Source organism: Artemia franciscana, chromosome 9 (assembly GCF_032884065.1).
Source record: "Artemia franciscana chromosome 9, ASM3288406v1, whole genome shotgun sequence".
Classification (NCBI taxonomy): Eukaryota; Metazoa; Arthropoda; class Branchiopoda; order Anostraca; family Artemiidae; genus Artemia; species Artemia franciscana.
The window spans coordinates 25088538-25115878 of NC_088871.1; the positions used below are offsets into that span (position 1 = coordinate 25088538).

The 27341-nt window shown below is 34.4% G+C and overlaps 1 protein-coding gene and 1 long non-coding RNA gene across 7 annotated transcripts in view; one reads left to right on the forward strand and one right to left on the reverse strand.

Annotated features, from left to right (window-relative positions):
- LOC136031187 (uncharacterized) overlaps positions 1–27341 on the reverse strand; it is a 27744-nt gene continuing 403 nt past the window's right edge. The window contains exons 1-5 of one of the 3 annotated variants that reach the window (XR_010618451.1): positions 25386–25640; positions 11164–11315; positions 3548–3752; positions 2028–2246; positions 1–129 (exon numbers count right to left, since the gene is read on the reverse strand). This is a non-coding gene — a long non-coding RNA (uncharacterized LOC136031187). Of the gene's footprint in view, positions 130–2027; positions 2247–3547; positions 3753–11163; positions 11316–25385; positions 25641–27341 lie in introns of those variants that run through there. The other 2 variants (XR_010618453.1, XR_010618452.1) reach the window with 2 other exon arrangements.
- The window catches only part of LOC136031186 (polyamine-transporting ATPase 13A3-like), a 19290-nt gene continuing 10598 nt past the window's right edge, over positions 18650–27341 (forward strand). For all 4 annotated transcript variants that reach the window (XM_065710543.1, XM_065710542.1, XM_065710545.1 and 1 more), the window contains exons 1-2: positions 18650–18862; positions 20765–20893. In XM_065710543.1, coding sequence (XP_065566615.1) covers positions 18668–18862; positions 20765–20893 — 324 coding nt within the window. In that variant the 5' untranslated portion in view covers positions 18650–18667. The remainder of the gene's footprint in view (positions 18863–20764; positions 20894–27341) is intronic.

Consider the following 27341-nt stretch of genomic DNA (forward strand, 5'->3'; position numbering starts at 1 on the left):
ATTTTCCAAGGCTATCTGTTGGCTCGAAAGTGACCTTTTGAATTTGACAAATGTTTCTACAAGGACGTCATAGGTTTGTCCGCCAGCAGTATTAGGAGGTTCATAAGTAGCCCCACTGGCCATCAATATCTGCAGAAATAAAGAATAAAAAAAAACAGGGTAATTCCATTGCATATTTTTTTCTTCTTCTCCTTTTTCATTGAGTTTAAATATTGAATAATCAAGTTCAATTATGTTTTTGATTTAAATAAAATGAAATGAACTCACATCTCCCTGTTAAAGTTCTAATCTTAAGGCATTATTAACCCGCGCTCAAGAGTAAGGACTGCAGACCTATACGCTAATCTACTGCTTCAAACCTAATCTAATAGGTGTTATCACGTATTTGGTGGTTCTAATTTCCTCGGATGCTTCGAGGAGGGTTATCCCCGATATCTCAATATTTAGTAAGACTTAAAATAAACATTTTCTCAAGCTGACCAATGGTCTGCACTTACGCAGGCACTGATTTCCTGATTCAACACCTTCGGCTGGGAGTACAATGCAGGGTTGGGGGCAAATCATCCGATGCTCTCCTTGTATTTCCCCAAATTACTCCCGGTACCCCTTTAAAGCTGGATCGGCTTTGGCTGAGCTTACAGAGTCAAACCACTAATCCTCGTTCCAAACCAAATAACCAACAACGCCAGGAGACGAATCCCTGACCTCAGGAGTTCAAGTCCGGAGCTCTAGAATTTAAATAGAGGTACGTTGAAATTCAAAGGTAAATTGAATTGACCTTAGCTTGGTAATACGGGACCCAGAGATCGAATCATACTGCAGCGATGCACTGCAGGGCTGAAGAAGGGACCTTAGTAGTCAAGAAGTGTCGTTAATCTGATACAATACAAAGGTAAATTGAATACTTTTTTTTCGAAAGAAAATTTTTGAGTGCCTGAGATCCGCTATCGAAGTCTATTCAGGTCGATTCTTGCGGAATAGATATTGCTCTATTTTTGAAATGGTCTATAATAATAATTTGTTCCTATTTTTAATAATTCCTATTTCTTAATTCCGATAATTCGCTCCTATTTGTTAAAAAATACATCTAAACAACATAAAACTATATCGGAAATATTTTTGATATACATATTAAATAGATTTTTACAATTTAAGTTTAATCTATACACAAATACAGATTGAATAAATTAAACTAAATCAATTCCTTAATAAAATAGACTTTCCTAACTGAAATTACATCCTCCATTTCGAAATCGTGTCTTGGGTTTTTTTTTTGACGTTTTTCAACACTGTACTCTCCAATATTCCTTGGAAAAATTAAATAGTTGTTTTTTTTTTTTGTTTTTTTAAAGTAGTCCAGTCTTGGTACGATGGCAACCAATTTTTATCACGTGCCATACCTACAGAATATGGCATCTGTTCTACCTACGGGACAGTAAAGATAATGTGTTGTTTGACAGATAATAACGTCATAGACAAAATTAATTCTCCATTTAGATATTTATCTATTTTTTTGCTACAGCCTTCTTGAATTTTTCTAAGCCACTTTTTCAATTCTAATTTAGAAGATTCGAAGTATTTCTAATCTTAGTATTAACAATACATTATTTAAAACGAGAATTCAGAATTCATTTGCAAATTTGATATTTAGAGAAACAGGTCATACCTGGGGTTGAAGGGGGTCACAGAGCAATACACGTTTTATAAGGAACAAATGTACGACCAAACTTAGCTTAGTTTTTAAGCCGTGCTGAAGTGCCCAGAGTGGCAGGATGCACAATAGCAGCTCAGCTCCTTAGCCAAAGGCCCGTGTACTCTGTGTGAAGGTTAAGTTAAAATGCAAAATATGGCCTTAGAAAATTTAGTCAGCAATTTTTTGAAATTCGCAAGCATTTTAATGATATCACCTTAAAACCATCAAAATTTTCGTACTTTAGAATTTAAAGTGACTTATTGAAATTGATTAGTAATCTTTTAGTTAACAAAAGAAAAAGATATACTAGTGAAATAAAATGATTAACCATCACCTGTATTTCCAGAGGATCACCACACAGTTTATCATTGATATAAGTTAAAGAGTGGCAAGTGGCCATGCCCTCTAGAAGTTTTGGAAAAGGCTCGTCATCTTTTCTATTGGCTGAAGCTATCATACTTTTCTGGTGCGATGATACTTCATAATCGAACTTCCCCCCTCGAGAAGGAAGCATGGTTTTGAAATTCATACCATCTTCAGTTAATGTTCCAGTCTGTAAAAAAAAAAAAGAAGAAAAATACAAATATATTAAAAATATATATTCAGCAGCAAATTGAATAAAGAAAAAAGAAAAATAATACAAAAATATGAAAAATAAATAATCAGTAGCGAATTGAATAAAGAAAAAAAAATACATAAAAAATAAATAATCAGCAGCGAATTGAATAAAGAACAAAAGAAAACAAAACAATAAATAAAAATAAATAATCAGCAGTGACTTGAATAAAGAAAAAAAGAAAAATAATAGACCAGATACATAAAAAAACAATCAGCAGCATATTTAATAGAGATTAAAAAAAAGCAATCACCAAAAAATTGAATAAAGAGAAAAAGGGAAAAAGAAAAATGGTACACAAATGCATAAAAAATGAACAATCAACAGCAAATTGAATAGAGAGAAAAAAACAATAGTAATCAGCAGCGAATTGAATAAAGAAAATGAAGTGATCGTTAGTTTCCCTTCATAAAAACGGAATTCCCTTCATTTCTTACCATTTACATTTTAGTATATTATAGAGATAATTGTTGACTTGAGAATGGACATACTTCTATAATATGACCCTTCACAGCGTTGCAGAAACCCAACCTGGAATCAAATCCATTTGACGCGAGTGATTAAGTTGCCGAATTGATAATCATACAAGCAATAAAGAAAATTGAAAAAGAACAGAAATTGCTGTTATAGCAATTATATAAAAAATTTGACTGCTTGAAAGCAAATGCTATGAGCTCGAGACCATTCAAAAACAACAGGTGAAATAACGGTTGGGTCTTAAGGTTCTATTTGTGTGTGTATGAGGATAAAAATTATTTTGTTTCAATATCGATTAGTTAAATTAATGCTGTTAAATTAGCGTTGCTGCTATTATATTACGGCTGGGCCTTACGATTATATTTGTGTGCGTAGGAGGATAAGAATTATTTTGTTTCACAGCCAATTATTTAACCTGATGCCACTAAATTAGCGTTGCTGCAAATAAATTATTGTTGGGCCTTACGATTCCATATGAGGCTCGTCTTTATTTTCGTTTTTAACTTCCTCCCCTTACAAGGTTCTCATCTTAGCTTCATTATTGATAAGTAAACTTTGTGAAATACATGTCTATTAGTGGAGTTATGAAGCAATGCAAAAAGCAAAGGGGCTAAGTGGCAGAAAGTAACTATAAATCGATGAGTAGAAAATAAAGTTGACCAGATGCACGTTTAACTGAAATAGTGGGTGAAGTAGAAAACAAATTATTCCATTGGGTAACGGGAAACCATAATAAAGAAGTAAAATAGCATAAATATTACCTTATCAAAACAGAAAAGGTTTAGAGATCCACCAACGTTGATAGCTCTTGGATTTATGCAAAGAATTTTCTGTTTTCTAGTCTTTTTGAAGCGTAGTAGCTGCCAACTGTCATTGCAGCCGGGAGAGCGGGCGGTAACACTATCGTTACAATGTCAAAGGTATGCCCGACAACTGACCAGCCAGTCATCCCCAACTGGAGCTGAACTATAAATTGTGTTAGACTTAGTGCTAAATTAGGCTTTGGGGGACTAGTATTGTAAAAATGTTAAAGATATGTCCAAATATTCATCAACCAGACATCTGTAACTTAACCTGAAAGTATGTTAGACCGAGGGGTTAGGGTTATCTTGGGCTAGGAGGGACTACCATTGTCACAATATTAGAGGCATGTTTGAAGATTGACTAGTCACTCATCCCCGACTGGACCTGAAATTCAAATTATACGACGCTTTGGGAAATACGGTTAATTTAGGCCCAGAGGGTACCACTAATGTCAAAATATCCAAAGTATGCCCAAAAACTGACGAACGAGTCGGTCCTAGCTGTAGCCGAAATTTAAAATACGCGAGGGTTAAGGGGGTAGCTCCCACGCTGTAACGATCAACAGCCTAATATTTCACTTTAGAAGCCTTGTAGGTTATAGGTGTATGCTTCCCGAATTTCAAGTGAATCTAAACACTTCAATGCGACAGGCAGTTGGGCTCAGAAGTTTCGCCTCAAAGGATCCATCCCCTTTGTCCGATTGGCCAAAATATTTACCCCAAAAATTTAAGGGCTTCTAAGTAAATTCGTGCATATACGGACCACAAGGCCCATTTCATTAATCAAAAAACACGGAAGAAAAATCCTTGTGCAATTCCAGTTCAAATTGAAGGCACCATATACCTTTAGTAGAAAGCGGCTATTGAAGGACCAGGGATCACTGGAAAACCCCAAGGCCCATTTTATTAATCCAAAAATATGGAAGAAAATCCGTGTGCAATTCCAGTTTAAAATCAACGCATCATATCTCAACCTTTAGTAGAAAGCGGCTAGTGGAGGACCAGGGGACGTTAGAAATTCTCAAGGCCCATTTTATTAAACCGAAAATATGGAAAAAAAATTCTTTTGCAATTCCAGTATAAAATCGATACTTATACCTTTGGTAGAAAGCAGCCAGTGGAAGACCAGGGGTCAAGTAGAAAGCTCGTTTATGCTATTTTGTCTCTTTAAAATCAGTGAATATCGATCAGAATAAAACAAAAGATCTTCCTGAACAATTGCTGGCGTATAGGGTGTCAAATCGACGTTTCAGTTGTTGGTTCTTTTTTACAGGGACAAGTAGCAAGCTTGTTCAAGCTATTTCTTCTCTTTACAATCAGTGGGTATCGATAATGATAAAGGAAAATGATCTTCCTGAATCGTTGCTGGCGAAAAGGGTGTCGCATCGACGTTTCAGTTGCTGGGTCTTTTTTACAGGGACAAGAAGCAAGCTTGTTCAAGCTATTTCTTCTCTTTGCAATCAGTAGACATCAATCGGGATAAAGGAACAAGAGCTAGGAGCTCATATGGAACTTGTCACGAGGTCGGAAGAGCCAAGAGCTAAGAACTTATATAGTATGAGGTCTAGCAAAATTCTAAGAATCAATAGATTACTTTAAAAGGAAAACTCACTCGCAAGTTAAAAATACCTCAATTTTTCTAATTTTTCCTCTCCCTTCAGCCCCCCAGATGTTCGAATCGGGAGAAACGACTTTATCAGGTCAATTTGTGCAGCTCCCTGACATGCCTACCAATTTCCATCGTCCTAGCACGTCCAGAAGCACCAAACTCACCAAAGCAATGAATCCCACCACCTAACTCCGCCAAAGATAGCGGATCCGGTCCGGTTATGTCAGTCACCTATCTTGGACTTGTGCTTATTCTGTCCACCAAGTTTCATCCTGATCTCTCTGCTATAAGAGTTCTCAAAGATTTTGCTAATCCCGTATCTAGGACTTGTGCTTATTTTTCCCACTAAGTTTCATCCCGATCCCTTTACTCTAAGCATTTTCCGAGATTTTAGGTTCCGCCCCCCCAGCTTCCCCTTAACCGGATAAGGCCGAAATTTAATATAAGAACTCTGAGACATCATATCCTTCCAAACATCAAATTTCATCAAGATCCGATCACTCCTTCGTAAGTTAAAAATACCTCATTTTTCTAATTTTTTAGAAATAACCCTCCCCCGAACTCTCCCAAAGAGAGTGGATCCGTCCCGGTTATGTCAATCAGGTATCTAGGACTTGTGCTTATTTTCCCCACCAAGTTTCATCCTGATTTCTCTGCTCTAAGCGTTTTCCTAAATTTTAGGCCCCCCCTCGATTCCCCCCAATGTTACCAGATCCATTCGGGATTTAAAACAAGAGCTCTGAGACAGGATATCCTTCCAAACTTCCAATTTCATTAAAATCCGATCACTCCTTAGTAAGTTAAAAATACCTCATTTTTTCTAATTTTTCAGAATTAAACCCCCCCCCCCCCCCCCAACGGAGCAAATCTGTTCCGGTTATGTCAATAACGTATCTAGGTCTTCTGCTTATTTTTCCCACCAAGTTTCATCCTGATTCCTTCACTCTAAGCGTTTTCCAAGATTTTAGGTTCCCCCCTCCAACTCCCCCCAATGTCATCGGATCTGGTCGGAATTTAAAATAAGAGATCTGAGAGACGATATTCTTCCAAACATCAAATTTCATTAAGATCCGACCACTCCTTCGTAAGTTAAAAATACCTCATTTTTCTAATTTGTTCAGAATTAACATCCCCTCTCCAACTCCCCCAAAGAGAGCTGATCCGTTCCGGATATGTCAATCACGTATCTAGGACTTACGGTTATTTTCCCACCAAGTTTCCTTCCGATCCCTCCACTCTAAGCGTTTCCAAGATTTTCACCCCCCCCCCCTCAATTCCCCCCAATGTCACCGGATTAAGTCGGGATTCAAAATAAAAGCTCTGAGACACGATATCCTTCCAAACTTCAAATTTCATTAAGATCTGATCACTCCTTCGTAAGTTAAAAATACCTCACTTTTTCAAATTTTTCAGAACTATTCCCCCCCCCAACTCCCCTAAAAAGAGTAGATTCGTTCCGGTTTTGTCAATAACGTATCTAGGTCTTCTGCTTATTTTCCTCACCAAGTTTCATCCCGATCTCTGCACTCAAAGCGTTTTCCAAGATTTTAGGTTTCCCCCCTCCAACTCCTCCCAATTTCATCAAATCTGGTCGGAATTTAAAATAAGAGCTCTGAGACACAATATCATTCCATTTATCAGATTTCATTAAGATCCCATCACCCACTCATAAGTTAAAAATACTTCATTTTTTCTATTTTTTTCGAATTAACCGGCCCCCCACTCCTATCCCCCCCAGGTGGTCAAATCGGGAAAATGACTATTTCTAATTTAATCTGGTCCGGTCCCTGTTACGCTTGCCAAATTTCATCGTCCTAGCTTACCTGGAAGTGCCTAAAGTAGCAAACCCAGGACTGACAGACAGACAGACCGACAGAATTTGCGATTGCTATATGTCACTTGGTTAATACCAAGTGCCATAAAAAGATCTTTCTGGGCCATTGCTGGTGCATAAGGAGTCGAATCGAGGTTTCAGTTGTTAGGTTTTTTTTACAGGGACAAGTAGCGAGCTTGTTCAAGCTATTTCTTCTCTTTACAGTCAGTGTGTATCGATAATGATAAAAGCAAACAGATTAAGGAAAAAGATCTCCCTGAGCCTTTGCAGAAGATTGGGTGTCAGAATTGACATTTCAGTTGCTGGGTCTTGTTTACAGGGACAAGTAGCAAGCTTGTTCAAACTATTTCTTTTCTTTACTACCAGTGGATATTAATCAGGATAAAGCAAAAAGATCTTCCTGAGTAATTGCTATCGCAAAGGATGTCGAACCGACTTTTCAGTTGCTGGGTCTTTCTAACAGGGACAAGTAGCAAGCTTATTTAAGCTATTTCTTCTCTTTACAGTCAGTGAATATCGCTCAGGATAAAAGAAAGATCTTCCTGAGCCTTTGCTGGCGATTGGGTGTCGAATCGACGTTTCAGTTGTTGGATCTTTTTTAAAAGGACAAGTAGCAAAGTCGTTCAAGCTATTTCTTCTCTTTACAATCAGTGGCTATCGCTCAGGATAAAGGGAAAAGATCTTCTTGAGCTTCCTGAGCCTTTGCTGGTGATTGGGTGTCAAATCGACGTTTCAGTTACTGGGTCTATTTTACAGGGACAAGTAGCAAGCTTGTTCAAGCTATTTCTTCTCTTTTCAATCAGTTGATTATCGATCAGGATCGATTTGGGTCTAGCGCAAAAGGTGTCGAATCGACATTTCAGTTGTTAGGTTGTTTTTTTACAGGGACAAGTAGCAAGATCATTCAAGCTATTTCTTCTCTTTACAATCAGAGGATATCTTTCAGGATAAAGGAAAAAGATCTTCCTGAGCCTTTGCTGGTGCATAAGGAGTCGAATCGACGTTTCAGTTAATGGGTCTTTTTTACAGGGACAAGTAGCATGCTTGTTCAAACTATTTCTTCTCTTTACAATCAGTGGATAAATCATTTATCCTTTGTTTAGCATAACCCATTTATCTTATTTGTTTATATATTCCATTTAAAGAGGAGAATTACTTTTTATGCACTATAAACATTTGTTTTTGTCTTGTTTAGTGAGTAACAATAGTTTTGGAGGCGTTTAGAATGTGAGCTTTATTTATTTGTTTTGTTTTTTAGTTGTTTTTTATTTCTCTTTCTTTCTCCCATGTGTTTAGTTTGTCGTTTTTCTAGATGGTTTTACTTTTTAAAAATGTTTTTTTTTCAAGTTTTTTTTTCCTTGAAAAAAGCTCCTGAACGTACAGCCAAAATATTGAATTTTTTTAATGGAGTTGTTGTTTTTTTTTATTTCGCTTTTGTTCTGCCGCTTTACTTAAATTAAACCCATTTTTGACCCTTAATTTTCCGTAAATAGAAAAGCAGTGTGGTCTAACAAATTATTTAAGTAAATGAAAAACCTCAGAAAGGATAGGGCAAATAGTAGAGAGAGAAAAAAGGAATAATAATAATAATAGCTATGGAACGCAGAGATAATGTATTTTATAGCGGTAGGATTTATATATTTTTTTTTGTATTTTATATGAGCAGTTAAGCTTGGAATAGTGAAATGAAATGTAGGAAAACTATGTGAGAATAGTATGATGGTAACAAATTTATATTATTGAAAGGGATGCTTCAGTATGAACCAAATACTACGTGAGAAAAGGAAAAAAAGAAGAAGAAATTAAAAAGATTTATTAGACAAAGAATTTGAATATTTTTTATTATTACAGAGTCTACTTATTTTTTATTTTTGAAGTAGCAAGCATGTCGCCCAACCTTGCTGCGGCAGGAATTGAACCCCGGACCTCGTATTTCCAAACAGAGAATCAAATCCACTGTGCTAAAACAATGTTATTTTGGCAATAGGGCCAGAAAATTACCCAAGCATTTCGTTGTAGGGGCAAAATTTTGTTGGGGAGGGGGGTAAGCGTTTATTTCACCTGCAATTTGCAAACTTTACTGGAGTTTACACTTGAATGCAGGCTGTGAAACTCCAGTCTAAATCACACAAAAGTCTGGAAAAAGTAAAAACATTCCTTTTTGTTCACAGACAAGAAACATACACAGCTTTTAAAAAATGTAACGTCATATTCATTAATCCGGCCGGAGGCCACATTTCACGTAAAAACTACAGAGGTTAGACCACTACCATTTTCTCATAATAAACTGAATAAGAATATAAACTAAATACTCCCCCCCCTCGTCTACAGCATAATTATTAGGTTTAAAATATACAATTACTAGGCCACAAGGCTGGATATCAAACTCCACACTCCAGGACCGCAGCACATGCAGATAAAACGTTAAAAATTTTGATATTATAACTCTTTAAATTCTTATTCAATTTCCTTCAGTTACCCATGTTTTCTCTTTTCTTTTTTTTCTCTCTTCTTCATTTTCAATTTTTTGTGGTTATGGTCCTCAACAAGTTTGCCTTCAGGATCCTTATTATTATTGGTGTTATATTTTATTTTTATTTAAATAAATTGAATTGAATTGAATTATTGTTGGTGTTTTGACTCGCTTTGGCGCCATAGGGAAATCGTTTCCCTACAGGAAATACAAGAAAGAAATAATATTTATTGAAATGAATCCGCAAAATCAATTGACTCTACCTTCTCGAAGAGCATTTTGATGAATTCATTAGTGACGAACTATTAGTAAGGAGCGATGTGTATAAATAGTAACCAAAACTCTAAAAATACAGTTTTGATAACAATATGTACATCAGTAGAATCAAATTCTGTACTCATCTGTAAGCCAGTAAACACTTGAGAATTTGGATCTTCAGGTGCAGGGTTGAAACGACTGAAATGCTCGGGAGATAGATAGGATATATATAATTTGGGCTATATATTTGAACATTAGAGGGGGGGTAAGTATAGAGGGCCACATGGAAAATGCAACCTAACCAAAATACCAGCCAACTATTTATTAAAATATTGCTAGGCCTACAATTAGCGTTTTGTCGGTCGTTTTCGACAAAATAATACTACATTGTCTCAGTTCCAAAATTATATATAGTTAGGTTAGGTCAAAAGATCTTAAAATTAAGTTTGTGATAGAAGCGGGTAAAATTCTAGTTTGGTGACTTCTTCCTTGGCTATCTCATAAAGGGGTAAAGCTAGGAAAATGAAACTTTCAAGGATGGGTTTACAGGCTAAAGTATGTCCCGGGAAGGTTTTTAAAGTACTTCCCTCCACTCCCTCTCCCTATGGAGGGTCCTGACCTTTGATGACCTTTAAAGATATGTGTGTTATAAAAGTTAAACCTTGCAAAATATATGTTCTGCTTTAATGAAGTACAAGAAAATTGTTTTCAGCTTCATAACTTTGCTCAATCCCAATTTATAAGGTTTTAAAGGGTAAAATTCTAGTCGATTGACTTCTTGCTATCTTGGAAAAATGTTGGGTTAGGGAATTGAAACTTCCAGGGATGTGTCTACAGGCTAAAGTATATCCCGGGCTATTTTGAGGTCCCTAACTATTCCGCCTCTCCCTCCTCATTATAACGCAGCTCTTTGTGCATTACAGCTTATATTTTAGTCAAATTTGATCCTATATTACTATTAAAAGTGTAAATCCTTGCTTACCTTAGAACAAATCGACTTTTCACTGTTTTTTAAGCTACTATATTGTTATTTTTCACATTTATAAATCTCTTTCATATGGTGGTATCCAGGAAATTTCCAGGGGGGAGCGGATATTAAAGATTTTTTGAGGAATGTTTATAAAAAAAAACAAAAAACTATGAAACGCATGAAAGACTTGTTTATATTCATTTCGTTAAGTTTTTACGAGTCGGAGAAAGGTTTCGGACGGAGTAGTAGTTGTAGCAGTAGGCAGCTTTAATAGCAAAAACCTGACAGCTATCGCTGATTTGTGTTTCTTTACAACATATACAAAATCTAACTACACTTGTAAATATAAATCAAACTATAAATATTAACTCTTATTATACATTTTGATGAAAACCGGGACAAAAGAATTACGATATCGGTTTGTTCTTACTTTAACGGGAACTAACTTATCTTGCTTTCTCGTTCTTGATGGTAGGGGCTGATCTGGTAGAATGTCACGGTGCTGAGATTTATAAAGCAAGGACTTTCCAAAACTCGGAACCAATCTGCTCTCTTTGGGAGATTTGGGGCAGAGGGTTAATTCTGAAAAATTAGAAAAAAATGAGGAATTTTTAATTTACGAAGGAGTGATCGGATCTTACTTAAATATCATATTTAGAAGGACCTCGTAACTCAAATCTCTTATTTTAAATTCCTGTTGGATTCAGTGTCATTAAAGGAGTTTGGGGGGACCGGAAATCATGGAAAACGCTTAGAGTGGAAAGATTAGGATGAAACTTGGTGGAAAGAATAAGCACAAGTTCAAGATACGTCACTGACATAACCGTAAATTATTTTTAAAAATAGCTATACCATGTATAATTTTTCAATGAAATCATCTTAAAGGTTTCAATGCATGTTTACCTTTCAGAGAAAAGGAAAACAGGGGTTTCCCGCTCCATTGACAACATAACTGGGTAATACAAACTATATTCTCTGAAGCCCTGTGGTCGTTTTTCTGATTATTACCTCTATTTTTTCGTTAACAACCATAGGGGGATTTGATCATTGATTTGATCATTGCCATACGGACTAAATGGGACAACTATTTAAATATATTCTTGAGTTTGGCATGCAAATCACGCATGTATCTTATGAAATAATTTACTGAGAGTAGTGTGTACTGCTAGCATATAGTAAGTATAGGTGTCTTTATATTGCCTTCATTTCTTCTTGTTTATTTCTCTTTGAAGGAGCGAGGGGGATTCCAACCTACTAGATTGTATAAACAAGCACATCCAGCTACGCAACGCAAACAGGGTAAAGTAGCAAATGTAGCAACTATTTTGTGGTAGCCAGACCACCTTCATTCAAATTTGGTAATTTAACAAAGTTATTAGCCTTGTAACTGCTTTAAGAAACGATCAGAGGAAAAATAAATCTGAACTTTTCCTTAATTCCCAAAAAATCTATAAACTCCTCCTGAACATTAAAGAAGTTCGTGTTTTACTTAAAATTTTGTTCAATAGATGTAGACTTGGCACAAATATTATTACAATTTTTTTTGTATATCTGGTAAATTTACAGAAAACTTACAAAATTTTCAAAATTTGGCTTCCGTTTACTAACTTAGGTCCATGTTTACTAAATTTAGTATAGTTTTACTCACAGTTGTAACAGACAATGTGAAATTATGATCAGAGCCCCAGGTGGGAACTTCATATGATCAGAGTCCCAATTAAATATTTTCTAATCACATTATTTTTTTTTATCTTCTCTTTCATTTTTTAATTGATTCTGATCCACATTGACGCATGACTTGTAACCGCTTTTTTTTTTATTCTTCAGTTTCGTTTTTCACTCTTTGTAATTTTACTACTCGCAAGTATTCTAACCACATATTTCTTTGTTCTTCGTTTTGTTTATCATTACTTTAGTTATTTTTTCAGTGCACTTTACCCTAAGTGCTCAAATTATTCATGTCACAATTTGTTGGCCTATGCTGTTTAGTTTTACCCGTCAATTAAAGTTTCTGGTCGCCCTCTTGATCTTCACTCATTTAATGGTCCAATTTATCAATTTTTAGACATTGGTAATTTATGTTCTTGTACTATAAAACTTCTTTAAATAGATTTGTTCTGCTTCTGTTTATAGTATGTCTTGTAATTAAATAAGTTTTTGTTCTTCCGTTTCTGTTTTATTTAGTTGAACTTTTCACTTATTTAAAAAAAAAAACACTTCTCTGTTCTTCAATTTTGTTTTTGACTCGTTGTAAATGTCGTTTTCGCAAGTATTCTGACTGAATATTTCTTTGTTCTTCATTTTCGTTATCATTGCTTCAGATACTTTTTAATGCCCTTTGCTTTAGCTGCTTAGATTGATTATGTCAAATTTGATGGTCTAGGATCGTGAATCCCAAAGTGGGCTCATGTTCTCTCAGCGGGGAAAAGCAATATTTTGGTAGGTCCTGGGTAGGATGCGCACTCTTCGACTGACTTAAAAAACACTTTTCATATAAACGGTGTCATATTCAAATAAATTTAAAGAGCACAGAGAAACGTGATAGTGCTCAAATGACGTTATAGTTTGTACAAAAAGAGTGAGCGTGTAAGTGAAACTATGTAACTGAGCTTCATTATAATTCAACGACATTAAATTGAACCCCCGTTTAACTTTAACCCACGTTCAACTCTAAACATTTAATTGGACCCTTGTGCAGCTAGACCCCTGTGCGACTCCACCCACGTCTAACTCAGTCCCATTTGACTGCCCGACGTTCGACTGAATCCCTGTTCAACTGGATCCCCTGCAACTAGGTGCACGTGTAACACAACCCCATTTAACTCAGCACTCGTTTGAGTGAGCCCCTGTACAAGTCCATCCCCGTACAAGTCCAACGCAGAGCTGTGATTGCAACAAAAATCTGTCACTGGCAGCCCATAAAAATGCTTCTCTGTCAGGATGTGCTTTGTGTATCTTTTTGTGCATAGCAAAGTTAATAGTTACTCCATTCAAGTAGGACTTGATCAAGTTTCAAACAGTTCGTGGAAACGAACTGTAGTAAGGAGCAACCCGGCACAATAGTAAACCAAACTCTAAAAAACGGAGCTTCGATGCTAAAAGATATATTAAAACAATCAGATTTTCATGTTGATTTTAAATATATAAGTTTTATCAAATTCAGTCTTTGTCATCAAAAGTTACGAGCCTGAGAAAATTTGCCTTATTTTGGAAAATAGGAGGAAACATCCCCTAAGAGTCATAGGATCACACCGTCGCATTCAGGGTATCAGAGAACCCCATAGAAAAAATTTCAAGGTCCAATCTACAAAAATGTGGGATTTCGTATTTTTTGCCAGAAGACAAATCACGGGTGCGTGTTTATTTGTTTGTTTTTTTTTCCAGGGGTTATCGTATCGACCAAGTGGTCCTAGAATGTCGCAAGAGGGCTCATTCTAACGGAAATTAAAAGTTCCAGTGCCCTTTATAAGTGACCAAAAAATTGGAGAGCACCCAGGCCCCCTCCCACGCTCATTTTTTCTCCAAAGTCAACAGATCAAAATTTTGAGATAGCTATTTTGTTTCGCATAGTCAAAAACCATAATAACTATGTCTTTGGGAATGACTTACTCCCCCACAGTCCCTGGGGGAGGAGCTGCAAGTTTACTATAAAAAACAATGAAAAAATAAACATGGAAAAGTTTTTTCAATTGAAAGTAAAGAGTAGCATTGAAACTTAAAACGAACAGAGATTATTACGCATATGAGGGGTTCTATATACTTGGCATAAAGAAAGAGGTATTTAGGAGGAGATAAATACCTCGCTCTTTATGCTATAGTATTTATAGTAATTTCAACTATTTATTCTACGGCCTTTCTGATTCAGGGGTCATTCTTATAGAATTGGGACAAAACTTGCAATTTAGAGTAACGAACGAGGTATTAACAAAGGTACAAACCCCCTCATATACATAATAAAAATTAAAGAATATAAAAGTTTGTTACGTAAGTTAATTCTTAAGTTGCGTATATTTTGACTAATAAAAAAATTCGTTAAAAATCAAAATTTATAGTTGCCTTTTTATGTAACCAAAAAATTGCATGGCAACTAGGCCTCCTTCCCCATCCCTTATTTCTCAAAATCGTCTGATCAAAACTAAGAGAAAGCCATTTAGCCAAAAAAAGAATTAATATGCAAATTTCATGTTAATAATTCATTTGTGGAGAGCCAAAATCAAACATACATTAATTCAAAAACGTTCAGAAATTATATAAAAAAAAACTAGTTTTTTAAACTGAAAGTATGGAGCGACATTAAAACTTACAACGAACAGAAATTACTCCGTATATGAAATGGGTTTTCCCCTCCGCAATCCCTAGCTCTTTACGCTAAAGTTTGACTCTTTGCCACAATTCTGCTTTAAAAAAAGCTTTAGCGTAAGGAGCGAGGGATTGCGGAAGGGGCAACCCATTTCATATACAGAATAATTTCTGTTCGTTTTAAGTTTTAATGTCGCTCCTTACTTTCAGTTAAAAAAACTAGTTTTTTTTATGTAATCAATCTAAATGACCAGATTTTAATTTCTTTCCCCGTACTTGGTAAAATATTATGATTATCTTTTTTGTTCTTTGGAGCAGGGAGGGTTGTTGATTTTCAGCCTCTGCTCTAAGATACGAAATAGCTTATACTCTGATGGGTCTTAACTTTTAATAGGATGTAGTGGCAGTATATCCACTTGTAGTAAAGGAAAGAAATAGTTTGAACAAGCTTGCTACTTGTCCCTGTAAAAAAGACCCAGCAACTGAAACGTCAATTCCGACACCCAATCGTCAGCAAAGGCTCAGGAAGATCTTTTTCCTTAATTCTGAGCTATATCCACTGACTGTAAAGAGAAGAAATAGCTTGAACAAGCTCGCTACTTGTCCCTGTAAAAAAGACCTTACAACTGAAACCTCGATTTGACTCCTTATGCGCCAGCAATGGCCCAGAAAGATCTTTTTATGGCACTTGGTATTAACCAAGTGACATATAGCAATCGCAAATTCTTTCGGTCTGTCTGTCTGTCAGTCCCGGGTTTGCTACTTTAGGCACTTCCAGGTAAGCTAGGACGATGAAATTTGACAATCGTATCAGGGACCGGACCAAATTAAATTAGAAATAGTCAATTTCCCGATTTGATCACCTGGGGGGAGTGGGGGGCCGGTTAATTCGAAAAAAAAATTAGAAAAATGAAGTATTTTTAACTTATGAGCGGGTGATGGGATCTTAATGAAATTTGATAAATTGAATGATTTTGTGTCTCAGAGATCTTATTTCAAATTCCGACCATATCTGATTACATTGGGGGGAGTTGGAGTGGAGTATATACCCTCCTATGGTGCGCGTTGGCTATGCCTGGGTCGGAAATGTAGGGAATCGAAATCCATAAAGGCAAGTGAGTACTCCCCTGGTACATTCTTATTGACGATGATTGTTGTTGAATAACTCATTTCATGTATTTTTTTTTTGAGTTTATGATGGCTTGTGTTTACTAGTTACAATATTGCATGTCCGAACCCTTCATATTGGTTGACTGTATTTTGGGTATACTACTTATTCTAGGTGTTTAAATGCTTATCAATTACAATTGCACATTGAATTATTGCTTTTACTATAATATATAAACTATACCCCTTTAGTATATTATATAAACTCTCTTTGAAGCAAAAGCTGCATGGTCGACTTGGTATTGAGAATGATCTTGCATTTCAAATTTCTACTCTCATGTGTTTTTGTTTCTTTTGGATGTTTTTTCTATTTATAAAAAAAATGGTATTATAACAAATGATAATACAAGTCAGATCATCATTCCAGAGGATTTGATATCCTCCCTTACGACATCCTTCCTCCTCAATTGGAGGCAACCTGCTTTTTGCTTGGAACACGGACAAGTATTTGGTAATCTGTCATCCTTCATCCGCAGAACATGTCCTAGCCATTTCATCCTTTCTCTCATTATATCCCTAGAAAGCGGCATTGAACCATATTTTTCGTACAGAATAATGTTTGAAATACGGTCTGTCAGCCGGGCACCCAGGAACAATCTGTATGCAGTTTCTCTGGAAAACATCTAGTATGTCTTCGTCCGTTTTTAGGAGCGCCCATGCTTCAAAGCCATATTTGACCACTGTCATCACTGTACTTTCCAATATTCCAGTCTTGGTTCGCAGACCTTACGACACCCTCTGTCCTTACGACAACCTCTCACCGCATTTGGAGACGACCTGCTTTTCGTTTGGCCCTAAGCGGTTGGCCAACAAGGAAGATGCAAAAAGTGTCCTAACCATCTCATCCTTTTTTACATTATAGCCCTAGAAAGCGGGACTGAACCACACTTTTCTTACAGCCTACTCTTTGAGATACTGTCAGTCAGTCAGGTACCCAAAACAATCCATTGGCAATTTCTATGGGAAAAAATCTAGCAGATTCTCCTCCGTTTTTATGGAGTGCCCACGCTGAAGAATCATATACTTCAGAGATCACGCTTCAGAAGCACAGGATGGCTGGCCCCCAATTTCTTATTCACTTCCTGGCCAAAGGGCCTTGAAACAGAGATCAGCACCGCCGGTTTGAACTTAAATGGTCTAGTGCCGTATTGTTTACCTTACTGGAGGATTATATAATAGCTGATCAACAACAAAAAAATTCTGATAGCTGATCAAAAATTGATGGCCAGGATTTTTCTCCCTTTTAAATATTTTTTCTCTCATGAGAAATAAATAATATTATTAACCCATTTAAATAAATAATTTTATCCTCATACACACACAAATGGAATTGTAAAGCCCAGCAGTAATGTAATTGCAGCAATGCTAATTTAATGGCATCAATTTAATTAGTTGGCTGTGAAATAAAACAATTTTATCCTCATATACACACGTATGGAATCGTAAGGCCCAACAATAATTTATTTGCAGCAACGCTAATTTAGTGGCATCAGGTTAAATAATTGGCTGTGAAACAAAATAATTCTTATGCTCCTACGCACACAAATATAATCGTAAGGCCCAGTCGTAATATAATAGTAGCAATGCTAATTTAACAACATTAATTTAACTAATTGATATTGAAACAAAATAATTTTTATCCTCATACACACACAAATAGAACCTTAAGACCCAACCGTTATTTCACCTGTTGTTTTGGAATGGTCTCGAGCTCATAGCATTTGCTTTCAAGCAGTCAAATTTTTTATATAATTGCTATAACAGCAATTTCTGTTCTTTTTCAATTTTCTTTATTGTTTGTATGATTATCAATTCGGCAACTTAATCACTCGCGTCAAATGGATTTGATTCCAGGTTGGGTTTCTGCAACGCTGTGAAGGGTCATATTATAGAAGTATGTCCATTCTCAAGTCAGCAATTATCTCTGTAATATACTAAAATCTAAATGGTAAGAAATGAGGGGAATTTCGTTTTTATGAAGGGAAACTAACGATCACTTCATTTTCTTTATTCAAATCGCTGCTGATTATTATTGTTTTTTTTCTCTCTATTCAATTTGCTGTTGATTGTTCATTTTTTATGCATTTGTGTACCATTTTTCTTTTTTCCTTTTTTCTCTTTATTCAATTTATTGCTGATTGTTTTTTTAATCTCTATTAAATATGCTGCTGATTGTTTTTTATGTATCTGGTCTATTATTTTTCTTTTTTCCTTTATTCAAGTCACTGCTGATTATTTATTTTTATTTATTGTTTTGTTTTCTTTTGTTCTTTATTCAATTCGCTGCTGATTATTTATTTTTTATGTATTTTTTTTTCTTTATTCAATTCGCTACTGATTATTTATTTTTCATGTTTTTGTATTATTTTTCTTTTTTTCTTTATTCAATTTGCTGCTGAATATATATTTTTAATATATTTGTATTTTTCTTCTTTTTTTTACAGACTGGAACACTAACTGAAGATGGTATGAATTTCAAAACCATGCTTCCTTCTCGAGTGGGGAAGTTCGATTATGAAGTATCATCGCACCAGAAAAGTATGATAGCTTCAGCCAATAGAGAAGATGACGAGCCTTTTCCGAAAATTCTAGAGGGCATGGCCACTTGCCACTCTTTAACTTATATCAATGATAAACTGTGTGGTGATCCTCTGGAAATACAGGTGATGGTTAATCATTTTATTTCACTAGTATATCTTTTTCTTTTGTTCACTAAAAGATTACAAATCAATTTTAATAAATCACTTTAAATTCTAAGGTACGAAAATTTTGATGGATTTAAGGTGATATCATTAAAATGCTTGCGAATTTCAAAAAATTGCTGACTAAATTTTCTAAGGCCATATTCTGCATTTTAACTTAACCTTCACACAGAGTACACGGGCCTTTGGCTAAGGAGCTGAGCTGCTATAGTGCATCCTGTCACTCTGGGTACTTCAGCACGGCTTGAAAACTAAGCTAAGTTTGGTCGTACATTTGTTCCTTATAAAAAAGTGTATTGCTCTGTGACCCCCTTCAACCCCAGGTATGACCTGTTTCTTTAAATATCAAATTTGCAAATGAATTCTGAATTCTCGTTTTAAATAATGTATTGTTAATACTAAGAGTAGAAATACTTCGAATCTTCTAAATTAGAATTGAAAAAGTGGCTTAGAAAAATTCAAGAAGGCTGTAGCAAAAAAATAGATAAATATCTAAATGGAGAATTAATTTTGTCTATGACGTTATTATCTGTCAAAACAACACATTATCTTTACTGTCCCGTAGGTAGAACAGATGCCATATTCTGTTGGTATGGCACGTGATAAAATTTGGTTGCCATCGTACCAAGACTGGACTACCTTAAAAAAAACAAAAAAAAAAAACAACTATTTAATTTTTCCAAGGAATATTGGAGAGTACAGTGTTGAAAAACGTCAAAAAAAATCCTAAGACACGATTTCGAAATGGAGGATGTAATTTCAGTTAGGAAAGTCTATTTTATTAAGGAATTGATTTAGTTTAATTTATTTAATCTGTATTTGTGTATAGATTAAACTTAAATTGTAAAAATCTATTTAATATGTATATCAAAAATATTTCCGATATAGTTTTATGTTGTTTAGATGTATTTTTTAACAAATAGGAGCGAATTATCGGAATTAAGAAATAGGAATTATTAAAAATAGGAACGAATTATAATTATAGACCATTTCAAAAATAGAGCAATATCTATTCCGAAAGAATTGACCTAAATAGACTTCGATAGCGGATCTCAGGCACTCAAAAATTTTCTTTCGAAAAACAAGTATTCAATTTACCTTTGTATTGTATCAGATTAACGACACTTCTTGACTACTAAGGTCCCTGCGTCGGCCCTGCAGTGCATCGCTGCAGCATGATTCGATCTCTGGGTCCCGTATTACCAAGCTAAGGTCAATTCAATTTACCTTTGAATTTCAACGTACCTCTATTTAAATTCTAAAGCTCCGGACTTGAAACTCCTGAGGTCAGGGATTCGACTCCTGGCGTTGTTGGTTATTTGGTTTGGAACGAGGATTAGTGGTTTGACTCTGTAAGCTCAGCCAAAGCCGATCTAGCTTTAAAGGGGTACCGGGAGTAATTTTGGGGAATTACAAGGAGAGCATCGGATGATTTGCCCCCAACCCTGCATTGTACTCCCAGCCGAAGGTGTTGAATCAGGAAATCAGTGCCTGCGTAAGTGCAGACCATTGGTCAGCTTGAGAAAATGTTTATTTTAAGTCTTACTAAATATTGAGATATCGGGGATAACCCTCCTCGAAGCATCCGAGGAAATAAGAACCACCAAATACGTGATAACACCTATTAGATTAGGTTTGAAGCAGTAGATTAGCGTAGAGGTCTGCAGTCCTTACTCTTGAGCGCGGGTTAATAATGCCTTAGGATTAGAACTTTAACAGGGAGATGTGAGTTCATTTCATTTTATTTAAATCAAAAATATAATTGAACTTGATTATTCAATATTTAAACTCAATGAAAAAGGAGAAGAAGAAAAAAATATGCAATGGAATTACCCTGTTTTTTTTTATTCTTTATTTCTGCAGATATTGATGGCCAGTGGGGCTACTTATGAACCTCCTAATACTGCTGGCGGACAAACCTATGACGTCCTTGTAGAAACATTTGTCAAATTCAAAAGGTCACTTTCGAGCCAACAGATAGCCTTGGAAAATGTACGTATTTAAATTACTCTTTTTAATCATCCTTTTTAATTTTTAGTTAAGTTTAATATTTGCTTTATTAAATTTAGAATTTTGTTTTATTATTTTTGCTATTAAATAAGAGTTAAAAGTGATTGGTTGGAAACCAGCCTCCCCTCCCCCTACGCCCATCATTTCCCCAGACGTTCCAATCGAAATTCTGAGGTAGCCATTTCGTTCAGCATATTTGAAAGGTGCAGTAACTATGCCTTTATGAATGTCAACCTTTGTAACCATATGTCTTTGTCTATGTAACTATGTCTTCGGGTATATTGAACTAAATCAGGACACACTATATGCATACCGATTGTCAAAAGAACATCTCAGCAATATCTCTGGAATGACAACGCGTCAAGCTGAATCTTTCTGGGCATCATAAGGGGAATGTTAAACTGGTCAAAAGGCAACATGTGAATACTACAACTGCTGTCAATACTGCTGCTACTGCTGTTACTGCTACTACTAATACAAAACTACTACTAGTACCACTGTTCCTATTACTACCACTACTACTATGATGCTAGTACTATTAAGACTAAGGGTATGAAGTTTAGAGTTTTTAGAGAATATAGAGTGTAAATTTAAATTAAATCAAAACACACTATGTTCATGCAGATCGTCAAACGAGCGTATCTCAGCAATGGATTAGGGAATTAAGTTGGAAGATCAATTATCCAAGGGCAGTATGTGCATGGCACTACTAATGATGTTACCACTGCTTATACTGCTACTACAACTACTCCAACTATCACCTCCATTACAACTACTACTAACGCTAAGAGTAGTAAGATGTAATTTCAGGAAGTGAAGAGGGAAAAGTTCAACTAAGTTAAACCACAGGATGGATATACAAGTTATCAAAAGGGTATATCGGCAATACTGGCTAATTGTATTAAACTGAAACTTCCAAGTCTTGATAAGGGGGATCTTCAACTGACCAAAAAGACAACATGTTAATACTACTGCTGCTAGTAGTGTTACTAGCGTTACTATTATTAATGACACTACTAGGCCTACTGCTAGTACAGTTAGTACTCCTACTACTATTACTGCTCTGACTACTCTTACAACTATGGCTAAGTGTATGAAGATGGAACTTTCAGGGAATATTGAGGGGAAGAGTTGAATTGGATCACAACACGCTGTCTGCATGCAGGTTGTCCAAAGGCATTAGCAATCAGGGCGTGTCCTGAGCCTCTTTTCATTTGGGGGTGGGGCGAATTCCGCTGATTTTACTGAATCACTACCTGATTTCTTCCAAATTTTCAGCAGAAATCAGGAATTTGCAAAATTTCTGCCGATTTTGGAAAATTTTTGCCGAAATTTTTGCCTTCGGTAAAAATTTTACCGAACGCCAAAAAAAGGTGGGAGCGGTCCACCCCCGCGTCGGGATGTCCCTATTAATAATATCTTCAGAGCGACCTGGTGTGTGAAGTTGAAATTTACAGTGCTTGTTGTGGGGGATGTTAGAACACCCAAAAGACATTATTTGCATCTTACTACTGCTACTAATCTTACTACTGCTACTGCTACTAATTTAAGGCTACTACTAATTCCACTGCTACTACTGCTACTTGTTAGTTCATCATTATCTAGACCAGATAAATTTTGTGTACCCCCTCTTTCGAATGGTAAACTCTCTCCGCCATCTTAGACCCCGTTGAGTCTCTTGCGGACTCGTTGGGATTCACCTGGATAACTTTGAGAATTATTAGTATAAACGCCAATGGTTAATAATAAGCTTTTCAAGGAAATTTATTTGAATATTAAATTTTCGCTTCTGAAGTACAAATCCGACATTAAAACCAAGAATTTAACGCTAAAGCGTTATAACGCTTAGACGTTATAACGCTTAGATGTTATAACTCTTAGAAGTTATAACGCTTAGCGTTAACAAGGCTTATGCTTTATTAAAGCTGTGCATTTCTTTGGCACAAATCTGAACGTGGTGTGGTTCGGGCATTAGACTTCCACCTGTTGTGGTATTTTATGTTTATGGTGATTTTTTTTATTCCCCAAATATGCTTCAAATTAGCTTTTCCTATGTGAAGGGCAAAAATGTCTTCCTTTTTGAAAGAACAAAAAGTTACGACATTTCCCACCGAAAAAACAAAAGTACTATATTCTCAAAATATATAATTTTGTTTATACAGGAAGGATTGCCATAGGAACGCGAGAGTAGGATAAATCAATAACAAGAATTTAAAAGTTTTAGGACATTTCTAATTGTCGAAAGGACGTTTCCAGTATGAAAGTTAATTGCCAATTTAAATTGTCAGTCCTAATTCAAAGTAGCTTATGTTATCTAGTATCTTATGCTAAAATTAAAAGGGTTTAAAAATACCTGATAATCTGTTGGTTCTTCTTGATCTTAATGACCATTTTGATTATTCTACTTTTTTTCCTTTTTTTTTTTTTGCAAAACCCTGTAAATTTTAATGTTCATTTGTATGTTTTCTTTTGAAAGAAATATGAAATTTGTAATTTTTTACACCCAGAAATTTGCTTTTAGCGACCGTTCTAAGAAAATATAGCGCTACTTTGACTAATGAAGAATTAATTTAAAATTTACTGCGATTAACATGATTTAGTATGATATTAATGGTATATGTATATTAATGTGATATATATGATATTAATGTGAAATATTAATATGATTTATTATGATATTAATGTGACATTAATGATTTAATATGATTAATATGAGAAAATTTAATCTGATTTCTATTTGATTACTGTGACGGATGTGGAGTGTTTAAAGACTTTTTGGGGCAAAAGAATTTCAAAATATGAGCTTCAAAAATCCTAAGATTTTATTCGTTAACTCTTTGCTTACAAGGCAAAAAAAAACAAAAAAAAACTATACGTTCCGAAATTTGCTTTTTGTATATATACAGATCTTGTTTTTAGCCTTATTTTTTTTTTATTTTTTATTATTGGTTCCTTAGTGACAGGCCAATATTAATTGTGCATTCAGTTAGGGCCTTCGAATAAAGTTAAATTACTCAATCAATATCTTCGAGACACTTTTTTATTTCTTCTTATATCTTTTTGTTTTTATTTTTACAAAAATGAATTAAAAAGATACAGAGACTAGAAAAAAAACACTATTTAAAAAAAATATAGAGCAAAGCTATATCTTGAGAAAAAAAACGAAGAGAAATTATAATGAACAATTAACTAAGTGTTAAAAGAAACAGATATTGGACTTAAAAAATAATGATACCAAAAATAAACCTGTAATATACCAAAAATAAAATGGATATTCAATTCAAGGTCAAAACGAACGAAACGAACAAAATGATATATGAACCGCGAAGTTCTCCCTTTGAACCCTAATTATAGTGAAAAACACATACATTAAAATACAGATATTGAAGTTTAAAGAACCAATATTGGACTTAATAAAAAATGATACCAATGATAAACCTATAATGTACTAAAAATAAAACTGATATTCAACTCAAGCTACAACCGATTAAAAATTACAAGATATATGGACCGAGAAATTTCCCCCCCCTTGTACGCCAATTATAGTTAAAAATAATTATTTTAAAAGACAGATATTGAAGTTTAAAGAAACAAGCATTGGACTTAATAAAAAATTATACCAATAATAAACCTATAATGTACCAAAAATAAAACTGATGTTCAACTCAAGCTCAAAACGAATTAAAATTCAAAAATTACAAAATATATGAACCAGGAAGTTTCCTCCCTTGTACCCCAATTATAGTTAAAAATACATATATCAGAAGACAGATATTGAAGTTTAAAGAAACAGATATTGGACCTAATAAAAAATGATGCCAATAATAAACCTATAAAGTACCAAAAATAAAACTTATGTTCAACTCAAGCTCAAAACGAACAAAAATTACAAGATATATCAGCTGGGAAGTTTCCTCCCTTGTACCCCAATTAAAGTTAAAATACATATATTAGAAGACAGATATGGAAGTTTAAAGACACAGATATTAGACTTAATAAAAAATGAAGACAGCAATGAACTTTTAATGCACCAAAAATAAAACAGATTATCAGCTCAGCCTCAAAACGAAGAGAAATTACTAGATATATGAACTGTGAAGTTTCTCGCTTGTATCCCAATTATAGTTGATAAAAAAGTATTAAAATACAGATATTAAAGTTTAAAGAAACAGATATTGGACTTAATAAGAAATACAAAACCATAAATGAACTTATAATGTACAAAAAATAAAACAGATATTCAACTCAAACTCAAAACGAACAGTAATTACTAGATTTACTAACTAGGAAGCTGCCCCCCTGGTACCCCAATTATAGTTGAAAAAAATGTATTAAAGGACAGATATTCAAATTTAAAGACATAGATATTGGGCTTAATAAAAAATAAATTTTTCTAAATAAACCTAAATTTTTCTTGACCTAAAGACTTCTAAGTATTTGAACTTTTCTTTTATAAATAACATTATAGACTTACCCTTTTACCCCCTTGTCCTAAGGGCAATATGGTAACGACCTTGCTACACCTAGTGAATATAAAAATACTCATTTTATTACACTTCTGTCTTATGTGTTTACATAGGGTGCGTAAAAACATTGTTTTTGTGATTAATCTAATTTTTTTTTGCTCAATTTTTGGCACTTCCTTGACATCCTATAACCAGGGGTGCAAATTATCTGTAAAATATAACAAATTGTAGTAGGAATTGAGACAATAGTGAGATTTTGGGATTGGCATGGGGTTTAATTAATCATCCTCCTACTCGGCTAGGACTTGTGCAATCCAACCTCTAAAGGTTTTGTCAAAGTAAAATTCGAACGGTACACCAAAATACTCGAAATGATAATGCTCTAAGTCTGATAAATTTTGATAGATTTTTGACAAAAGTAAACAATGATAAAAGTTTGATAAATTTTGAAAATTAAAGTTTTTATTCCTAGCCATGGGAAGATCTAATACTTGTCTTCACCTGTCTAGGTAATTAAAAAAAAGTGAACCTGTCCTTAGAAAGGGTTATTTAGCTGTTTGTCTAAATAGTTGTGTTGGAAATGGTAATTTAAAAGTGATTTATTATTCAAAATATTTAATAAACAACTAATTTGAACAATCGAACAGAATGTTAACCCTATTAATCTTAATAATTAAGATTTAACTATTTATCTAATAATAATTAAAAGTTAGATTTTAAATAAATTGAACAATTGACCAGAATGTGAACCATATTACTCCTAATAATAAAAGGTTAATTATTTATCTATAAATAACTAAAGCTAGTTGGATTCCAAATAATTACAATTTACTTATTTATATAAATATTAATCTAAATGATTATATTTAAAATGGTAATTTTGAAGTGATTTATTATTAACAATATTAAATGGACAACTAAACGGAACAATTGAATACAGTGTTAGCCATATTAATCTTAATTCTAATAAAAACATTATACTATTAAATTTAAACGTAAAATTCATTTCTCTTTGGTTAACTTTACTCCTTAAATTATTTTTTCTGAGTGGTTGTTATTGTCAAAGTGTTTAGTAGACAAATTTCTATCAAATAGGTATATTTCTGATCTGTTAAGTTTCATTTTTGTTTTTATAAGTCAATGAAACTATTTCAAATTCGTGTATGTAAGAGTACAAAAAACATAACAATTAAACCCCCCTCCCTCCCCTTACCCAGTGGGGTCAGTTGCCAGAAACCAGGGAAATGAAAATATGAAGCACACAATAAAAGAAAAAAAACACAACCTGGTAATTATTGGCAAATAATCAGTCTAAATCATGTAGAAATAAATAACTAATTCCTACATGATTTTTATTAATTTAAATAAAGGAATAAATAACTGCCAATTAAAAAGAGCATATAACACTACGTGTTTTTAAACATCCAGAAAATGAAACCGAACTCGTTTTAAAAAATCGATCATTGCATATAATAAAAACAAAAAGAGTATTAATAAAATATTTCTAAGCTACAAGTGAAGAATCATAATATGATAAGCCAATGTAGCAATAACTATTTATAAGTTTAGATTAACATTTAGAAATTCTACCACCAAACACTTAAAGGTGACAAAGAAATGACCGCTCCCTACCACAACCGGAAGTGTTCACTGAAGGGAAACCAAAGGGTTCACTCTATGTAACATTCTGTCAGGGAAGATTCTCCAGGGTAAGTATGGAGTACGCCAAAAATTCAAGGGTGTTACAGGCCATGTGAAAGCAATCTTTTATTATGATTTTTTTTAGTGACTAAACCGACTAAGTTTAATTATGTCTATTAAAATTGTATTTATGCATTAGTTGTTGCTTTTATTGTATTTTTGTAATGGGTGACATAATTTATATAACAATGACTGACATGATAAATACCCAATTGTATTTCCTTTGTCCCGTTTCTTTGCTTTTTTTATGAAGTTAAGTCCTC